The 9,113-nt window shown below is 38.4% G+C and overlaps 2 protein-coding genes across 3 annotated transcripts in view; one reads left to right on the forward strand and one right to left on the reverse strand.

The window, feature by feature from the left end:
* Nucleotides 1-378: 378 nt before the first annotated feature.
* On the forward strand, nucleotides 379-7,336 carry LOC104805693 (probable E3 ubiquitin-protein ligase ARI8). The gene is made up of 15 exons (XM_010530334.2): nucleotides 379-684; nucleotides 1,411-1,535; nucleotides 1,771-1,876; nucleotides 2,032-2,122; nucleotides 2,485-2,657; nucleotides 2,932-3,036; nucleotides 3,162-3,250; nucleotides 3,997-4,104; nucleotides 4,538-4,628; nucleotides 4,738-4,827; nucleotides 5,621-5,668; nucleotides 5,768-5,839; nucleotides 5,915-6,014; nucleotides 6,542-6,668; nucleotides 6,771-7,336. Exons 1-15 carry the CDS (start codon nucleotides 535-537, stop codon nucleotides 7,024-7,026), a joined length of 1,731 nt encoding a protein of 576 aa, XP_010528636.1. The 5' UTR covers nucleotides 379-534; the 3' UTR covers nucleotides 7,027-7,336.
* A 100-nt stretch (nucleotides 7,337-7,436) lies between these two features.
* Nucleotides 7,437-9,113, reverse strand: part of LOC104805694 — a 6,559-nt gene continuing 4,882 nt past the window's right edge. For both annotated transcript variants that reach the window (XM_010530335.2, XM_019201543.1), the window contains exons 8-9: nucleotides 8,591-8,807; nucleotides 7,437-8,464 (exon numbers count right to left, since the gene is read on the reverse strand). In XM_010530335.2, the coding sequence (XP_010528637.1) occupies nucleotides 7,749-8,464; nucleotides 8,591-8,807 (933 nt within the window). In that variant the 3' untranslated portion in view covers nucleotides 7,437-7,748. The remainder of the gene's footprint in view (nucleotides 8,465-8,590; nucleotides 8,808-9,113) is intronic.

Consider the following 9,113-nt stretch of genomic DNA (forward strand, 5'->3'; position numbering starts at 1 on the left):
CATGTACAAATAGTATCATATCTGTTCGAATCAAATTTATTTGATCTACAAACTGATTAATTGTTGTATTTTTTAAAATTAAATTAATTTCATTTAAATCGTGATAGAGTAATTACAAAAAATCGAATAAAAACAAAACTCTGTGAATTTCAAACCCTAGAAGAACGGAATAAAATACGAAAAATAATGGAAAACCATAAGAATAATGAGATGGATGTTGCCGTAGAAGGAAGAAATTTACCGTACGCATATCTAACGCGCCGAATACGTCTCCGTATTTGTTTCTCGTCTACCCAAAAGAGCCGAAGAAGCCCATTTCATTTTTGTTTCCACTTCCACCGCCACCGCAGTTTCATTTCCACCCTGTAACTTCATCTAATTTACATGTCTGCCACCGCTTCCCGATTTCCTTTCCTCTCTCTCACTCCACCTTCAATCTTTCTCTTTCCTCCCTTTCCCTTTCCCTTTCCCTTTCCCTCGTCGAATCATCAATCTCCTTCGTCGCGAAGGACCAGAGATACAAATCCATAATAAATGGACGCCGACGAAGATTTCTACAGCGGCAGCGACTTCGCTGACAACGATTCTGATTACGCCGACAGCGACAGCGTCGATGTTGCCGACTACGAGTTCATCGAGAATGACGCTGATGATTCCGATGATCTCATCTTCCGTCGCCACCAGGTTTCTCCTTCTCCTTCTCCTTCTCATGGTTTCGTATCGTTAGGATCGGATTTTCGGAGCTTCGGATGATGCAATTTGCGTTTTGGAGATGATGTTTGTGATTGTGCTCTTGTGGGTTTTTTTTTTCGTTTTTCCTGCATTTTAGATGATTCTCATACGTTTTTACCAGAATCTGGAAAATGATAAATACAGATTAATTTTGTACAAGATTTTAATTTTTAAATTTGGTTAATGATTTTCACCAAAAAGGGAAAGTCTTTGTTGCCCTTTTTTGTTGAATTTTCTGTAGCATTTACTCCTCCGTTAATAAACCTGCGTGATCTCCTGTCCTGGAATCGAATTTGTAATTCTACAGAACATTCACTTTTTAGGATTTGCAGAAGCAATCTTGCTCCGTTTCTTGTCTCTTTTCCTTGACTTTAGACGATCAGGGTGTAATTTATAGTTTTCGCAGGAACAATTAAATAAAATCGATCGACTATTCTACCTTTAGCAGGCCAATTATTATAATTCCTTACTGTTGTCTGTATACGTTTTTCATAGCGTATGTGATGGTTCTTGGGATAAAAGTTTGTTCTTTTGCTTGGTATTCCTCCATTTCATGTCATATTGTATCATGCGATTCCATCAAAAGAGAGCTCTTAATGCCGTGAAAGTTTTGTATCTTTTGATGTATCAGCCTCAGCCGACTTATCATGATCGCGTTGCTTCTTATTTTTGTTGTAGCAAAATTATACAATTCTAAGTGAGGCTGATATTCGTCAGCGTCAGGAAGATGATATCTCAAAGATTGCAACTGTATTATCAATTTCAAGAATTTCATCTGTCATCCTTCTTCGCCACTATAACTGGTACTCCCAAGTTTCAAATTATTTTTCATATATCACGGCCTTCTTTTGTGTGTATTTAGTATAGATATGTGGATATATGTTAGGTGAAGCTTCCTTTTAGTTTTATTCTTTTTGTTTATGAGTCCAGCAAAACATGCAGGCAGATCATTATTTATTGTGATCAATATTTTGGCCTTTTTTTTGTCCAATATCTAGTATAGGTTTTTGTGACAATCTTGTTTTGGCAACATTTCAGGTGTGTCAGCAAAGTTCATGATGAATGGTTTGCAGATGAGGAAAAAGTCCGAGAAGCTGTTGGCTTATCGGAAAAACTAATTGTTGATTTCCCAGTTGCTGGAGAAGTGAGTAACTGATTTTAAATTATTATTGCCATTCTTGATTGGAGTTCATCTGAGGAAGTAAAGAGTGTTTTTCAGGCTCTTCTTTGTTCTTTGGATTTCAGATATCCTGTCTTTGAATTTATTCTTGTTTTGTTTTTCTGTTCTCATTTTGACAGCGTACATGTGGGATTTGTTTTGAGGATTTCCTTTGTGACAAATTGCATGCTGCTGCCTGTGGCCATCCATTCTGTGATACATGCTGGGAAGGTTTGTTGAGAGCATTGAGACCTGTTTCCTTCCATATTGCAAAATTTAACTTTCAATTTTCTGCAATTTTTGTTCGATGATGTCAGAATATATTGTACTGTTTACCTTCTGTTTATCTTTTTTTTCTTCATAATGTAATATTGCAGTATATGACGACCCCTACCCTATCATGATCATCGTGTTGTTTTGCTAGATGAATAATTTACTGTTTCTCCTTTGTTATTTTTCTCCATAAACAAAAGCTGTACACAGAATGGAGTTACTAGATTTTAATATGGTTTTGCGTTGAATAGTTTGGTCTTTAGTTGAAATTGCTTTTGCATCTGTATCACTTTATCAATCTAACTTTCCTCCTTATTTAGGTTATATCAGCACCGCGATTAATGATGGTCCTGGGTGTCTTACGTTACGTTGTCCGGATCCATCCTGTGGAGCTGCTATTGGTCAAGATATGATCAATGCCTTAGTTTCTGATGAAGATAAGAAGAAGTATAACCGTTATTTTATCAGATCGTATGTTGAAGATAGCAGAAAGGTAATTTTTTCAGTTTAAGTTTTATATGAACTTTTACATGTTGGCTGATGAGGAGTAGTTAAATATCGATAGATGGTTGTAGAATGTAGATACATGTATTATGTTGCTTGCAGCTATACTGTCTAGTGAGTTATTTTCTAATCTCCATGGAAAAGAGTAGGGAGACCATCATTAATTGGAAAACTTTCTTGGTGCTGATATGAAGACTTGTAAAGTTTTCTTTGTCCTCTAGTATTACGTTTTCACGAAGCTTATGCTGATTATCTCTTTGTAGACCAAGTGGTGTCCAGCACCAGGCTGTGATTATGCAGTAAATTATGTTGTTGGTAGTGGTAACTATGATGTCAACTGTCACTGTTCTTATAGCTTCTGCTGGAATGTAAGTCGCTTTCATCTATATTCAATTCATTTCATTTTTTCCGTTTGCTCAGAATCAATGTGAGCCAAACATACTATGTAACTTGATTTTTCGTGGGACTTCTATTCTTTGAATCGACTTTGCAGTGTGCTGAAGAAGCCCATCGTCCTGTAGACTGTGACACTGTTGCTAAGTGGGTATTGAAGAATAGTGCTGAGTCTGAGAATATGAATTGGTATGTCGGCCCGTTGAGCATTTTCTTTCATGGCATTTAAATCTTATAGAAAAAGTGTTTTGGGATGGATGCTTGTGCAGAAAGCAACGTAAAACTGGCCATCACCTATTGATTAGCTCAGTTGACTAGGTACTTTTAGGAACTGTCTTTTCTCTTTCACAATTTAATTTCTGACAGGAGCTAAACGTGACTAATGTGTTTGTGTTGGCTTATAAAGTGCAAGATGGAAGAAAGGAAGTATTTGCTTGTCTTGTGCTTTATTTTGTTTTTAAATTGCTCCAGTTATGAAGAAACAAAATAGCTTTGAAAGAGGAAAAGTTACAGATGTAGTATGTTTTTTTATTCTAGATCCTCACTTCGCTGTATGCTTACATGCTCTCTACCGATCTATTGGATGTGATCCTAAATCAATATAGGTTTTCTTTTGAAAGCCTGATTTGGTTTCTGTAGAATAGTAGATTTTCCTTTCTGTGCAAGGGAACCACAGTTTTTTTTTTTTTTTTTTTTTGGGTATTGGTGATTACCCAGTGTGGGGCTCGAACCGTGGTTGTGGAGCGCTTTTGCGCATACCCACACCACTTTGCCACCCACTACTTGGGGGGAACCACATAGTTGGGGACACATTTCCCTTTTAGTGCGTAGAAGGAAGTCGATCCATCACTGTTTCTTGTGTTCCGTCTACCAGCATAAGAATTCTTTGTGCTTCAGTTTATGTACTCATGATAAATCCCCATTTTACCTGTCAGGATTTTGGCGAATTCCAAGCCTTGTCCGAAATGTAAAAGGCCAATAGAGAAAAACCAAGGCTGTATGCATATCACATGCACACCACCATGTAAATTTGAGTTTTGCTGGTAAGTTGATAAGTGATTGCATTTACTAACTTGATAAATTCCGTTCTTTCTTCTCTGTGCCGTATAGGACATTTACTTAAATTTGAGTCTTTATGATTTAAAATTCTGAAGAAAATTAGCAAAAAATGGATTATAGTCTGTATATTGTCTGATATGACGTTGTTATGTAAGATAAAGAAGTATTATGTCCCATTTTCGTACTTGCTTCTTCAAATTTCCTATCTATGATTATCTTATCAGTAAATTAACAAAGATATTTGTTGTTAGATACTCTTGTACAGATAGGAAAATTCAACTGCTTTAATCTTCTTTATAGTTTTGTTGCATCTGTTTTTCTTTTCATTTGATCTTCATATGCAATTGGTTGTGTAACATCATTACGTAATCAGTTTCAACTTCGTTCATTCTAAAGAGTGTTGTTATATTCTTGTAGGCTCTGCCTAGGTGCATGGTCAGAGCATGGTGAGAAGACAGGTGGCTTTTATGCCTGTAATCGCTATGAAGCAGCAAAGCAAGAGGGAATTGTATGACAACTGTACATTGCTTTTGTCTCCTAGTTGATAGCTAAATTATCAATTTTTGTGTCTGGATTTCTTTTATGATTTTTTGTGATCTCTGTCTCTCTGTGTATAGTATGATGAAACTGAAAGACGCCGAGAGATGGCAAAGAACTCTCTTGAGAGATACACCCACTACTATGAAAGATGGGCGACCAATCAATCGGTATGTACATTTTTTGTGGATTTGATTTTTGTACGTGTTCTATAGGTTATGCCTTTTTCCTGATTCAAATCTAACTTAGAGACTTAAAAAGGGGAAGATAAGATGGAATCAGATGCATTTACGAATGTGGTCTTAGCAGTCGAATACCTTGAGATGTCATAGAAATTTCTTTATGTTCTGTGGAAGTAGATGGCATAGTGATACGTTAATACAATTCAGAAGCGCTGATTTCCATATTTTGATTTCAGATAGTCATGTGGTAGAGTACCGTGTGACTATTCCTTGAGTGAGACCTCTGTAGAAGGAGATAGAGGTGACTAATTTGGTATATTTATTGTTCTTAAGAACGATCAAGCTGAGAAGCACATGTAGCACAAGCTACGTACTTGTCTGAGTGGGCAGCCTTGTTACTTAACCTAGGAGATGTCTTACCGCTACATTCATCTAGTTGTTCACTTTTTAAATTTGGGTGAACGAAATATTATCTTGTACTGGATCTTCTACGGGAGTGGGAGTGGTAGCGGTAGCACTTCAGTGACGAGAACAAATATATGTAGGAAACATGTCTCTGGTCTGCTGAAGAAAATAGTTGTTCTAAAGTTTTGTGTAGCTAAGAAATTGTTTATACTGAGATTGATCATGAACCCTTGAAAAAAGTAACGTTAGTTTCCTCCCATATGTTCGCGATCTCATTTGACCGATTTTTGCTTCGAAACACTTCCAAGCGTTTTGAACATGTTGAAAGCATACACCTTTTCCCATATTGATTGAGTGTTTTTTTTTTTGGCTGCAGTCTAGGCAAAAGGCGTTGGCAGATCTAAAGCAGATGCAGACAGTGCATGTAAGTTAACTATTGTGTCATGGCACTTCTAATTTTTTGGTATGTCTTTGCTCCTTGTTCTCTGATGTTTGCTGAAGCTTTTTATTGTTGACTTTTTAGATTGAGAAGCTGAGTGACATACAATGTCAGCCTGAATCACAATTGAAGTTCATTATAGAGGCGTGGTTACAGGTAAGCATTAGTGCTTGTTTGACATTTCTGAAGATTATAAACCATTGCTCACTTATTTTCCTCTACAATCGTTAGATAGTGGAGTGCAGACGAGTACTGAAATGGACATATGCCTATGGTTTTTACTTACCTGAGCACGAGCACGCAAAGAGACAGTTTTTTGAGTACTTACAAGGTACACGATTATGTTTCACTATTTAAAGTTTTCATTCTGGAATTCTCGGTTCTGATTCCTGAAGAAATTACCGTCTGTGTTTTATTCTGATTGCTTTATGAATGAATATGACCACCTCTGGAGTCTGGATGCAAAGGTCAAAAATGGACTTGAATTTTGAACCTTTTTTCTGGTTAATTTCATTCTTTGAACCGGAAGAAATGTTTGTGTAAGAAACCTGTAATAGAGTCCGACTACAGTGATCTAATTGTGATATCAAGCATTAGAGTATTTGGTATTAAGATTGAGTCATTACAAAAAGTCCGTTTATTTTGTGTCTCGTGTTTCGTATGCAAGATTATCGTACGAAGCTGACATGTCTACTGCTGGTTAGAACTGTCAGGGTCTCACAGTTAAAATTTAGTTCCAGGCTTTGGAAACAGCGAATAGGATTAACTTCCGTTAATATCCACGATTTTGTACTTTGTTATGCACATGATTTTTTCTGCATTTATCTTCTTCATTCTTTTGTTGGTTTTCATATTCAGGCGAAGCTGAGGCTGGCCTTGAAAGACTTCATCAATGCGCTGAAAAAGAAATTCAAAACTTCTTTAAACCCGATGGTCCGTCAGAAGATTTTAACGAGTTTCGCACAAAACTAGCTGGGCTGACAAGGTAATCATTTCACCGTATGAATGCTTTTAAAACTTTGAAGAAGTTCGATTTTCCTTTGAAGGTGTAACTAACATTTTTTTTCGCTCGTCATGTATTGGTCAGTGTCACTAGAAACTATTTCGAGAACTTGGTCCGGGCTCTCGAGAACGGTCTATCGGACGTGGGTTCTCACAGTGCGTGTGATCGGACAACGAGCTTGGGCAGCCGAAGCGGGAAGAACAAGGGACCCAGTTCTTCAAGAGCGAGCAGCTCGAGTACCAGAACCAACTATGACTCAACCCATTGGTCATGTGAACACTGCACTTTTGCAAATCCGAGGTCTGTCAACATTTGCCAAATGTGTGAACGTCGACGATGAAGTTCCTAACACCAAACCCTATCCATCCTCACCCGCAAGGACTTGCCCTAAACCCGAGAGAGACACGAAGCAGATACAAGAGAGAGAGACCGACCTCGATGTTCAGCCATATGGCAAGTACGTCTCCCGATCCCCTTTTGGGTAGAGTTTGTGGCCCTTCACAGTGAGTGTGAATGGGTTTCTTTAGTTATCTATGAGCAAATATAATAGGGTACCGTACACCGCAGAAGCCATGGAGGAACTAAAAGACAGTAATGTTAAAAACAAAACAAAAAAAGGCAGAAGAAGAGATAAAGAGTCTGTTTTATGATGCCTTTGTATCGTTACGTTTAATTTCGTTTCGAAATAATGTTAATCGGAGTAGCTCCTCACAAATCTTATATTGCCTCATCACACACACACACTGGAGATGTTGAAGTTTCTTTCACTTTGATGAACGAAGGCTGTACTACAAAATTATGTAATAAATTAGTCAGCAGTTACATCAATTCAGTTACTTGCATTAGGCAGCAAACAGCCAACAAGAGTCTACTTAGCGCCTGAATCAGGGTCCCAAGTCTAACAACTCTTCTTCCAACTGGTGGCTTCTGAAGAATCCCACTTCACCTGGAAACGACAAAAGAAGAGATGCTTTAACTTTGGCCTTAGACAAAATGTGTTAGCCTCGTCATATTCACAAAAAAGGGGTTTCCCTCAAGCTGAAAATTTCTGCTTCAGAATCTTCAGATGATATGGCACTCGAAAAGATGCACTTTTCGTTCAATGGTCTCGGTTTGGGAGGGGATACTCTCATTGTGGCATTCACTTCTCTCTTGTGTCTGCAAAGCAGAAGCTAAAGCATTGCTCTTTCTCTTTCTCTCTTCCACGCTTGCATCATCAGAAACTGATCGAGACGGTTCTTTGATATCCGGTGGTTCTGCCTCCTCCTTAGTCATCTCAGTTTTACCCTCAAAGCAGTCATCAGATATTGGTGAACCCATCTCTACATCACTGGCTTTTTCCCTTACAGAATCAGTTTTGTCCTGATGGGAGCTATCATCAACCACAATCGACTCATATGTACTTTCTTCACCTATTACACACTGTGTATCAGTTCTGTGCCCAATGCAACTCTCAGCTGGTACGGGATGGGATTCTAAAGCTCTATCTGTCACCTTTCCCAAGCTTCCTTTCTCCTCCCAGCAACCATTGCATGAATCCGGTCTGGATTCTGTCTCATTACTTCCCCTGAAATCTTCATTCTTTTCAAGCCCAGAGCAGCTATCTGCTAAATGCAAAGAGGATTCAATATCAGCAGTTCCACAGTTTCCATTGTCTGCATTACCCCCTGCTCCCGGGACAGGGAAGCCCGGATCAAGATTTGGAGAACACATCCCCTCAGGTTTATTAGCCTTGGCATCTACTTGTCGGCAAATCTCAGGCACCAAGGGCAGATTACCTGAGGCAAGATATAGTCAGTCCATGAAAGCAAGCATGCCCAAGAGTATACATTCGTGTACATGTGCAAGTTGTGTACAGTACAATGTCAGTTAATAAAAGGTTTCTTCAGACTGAGCATTAGTACCATTGGAAGAGAACGCATTTGCCTCTGCAGTGGTATTATGTGTCAGCAAAGGTTTCTCCAGCATGTCTAGACCAGGGAACACCATCAAGATTAGATTCTTTATTTTTTTCTTGTTCGATTCAACAACAGGCTTGAAGCCAAAGCCTGAAGTCCATGTCTCAGTCAGTTCTGGAACTGCAGGTATTACCAACTTTTCTACTCTAAGTGAGCCCAGTGCCTGACAACAAAGCGCATAGGAGAAGCAATTTCATTACAAAACAAACACAAGTGGAGTTACTGAACTACAAAATTAACTACCATATAATCTCATCTATCTACATGTTAAATAAAGAAATCTGAAAAGTGTGCCAGGTATTTCATGATTGAGATCAAAGATTCAAACACAAGCTTATGCTAGTAGTTCATAAGATGCTCCAAGATTACACGAAAACCTACATTCCCTAAATACACATGCCAGAAAGATCCTGGGCACAAGAAGCCAGGTACAAAATTCAGCCACCTAAATTCAGCAGGGTCGACAGTT

Source organism: Tarenaya hassleriana, unplaced genomic scaffold (genome assembly GCF_000463585.1).
Source record: "Tarenaya hassleriana unplaced genomic scaffold, ASM46358v1 Cleome11, whole genome shotgun sequence".
Taxonomy (NCBI): Eukaryota; Viridiplantae; Streptophyta; class Magnoliopsida; order Brassicales; family Cleomaceae; genus Tarenaya; species Tarenaya hassleriana.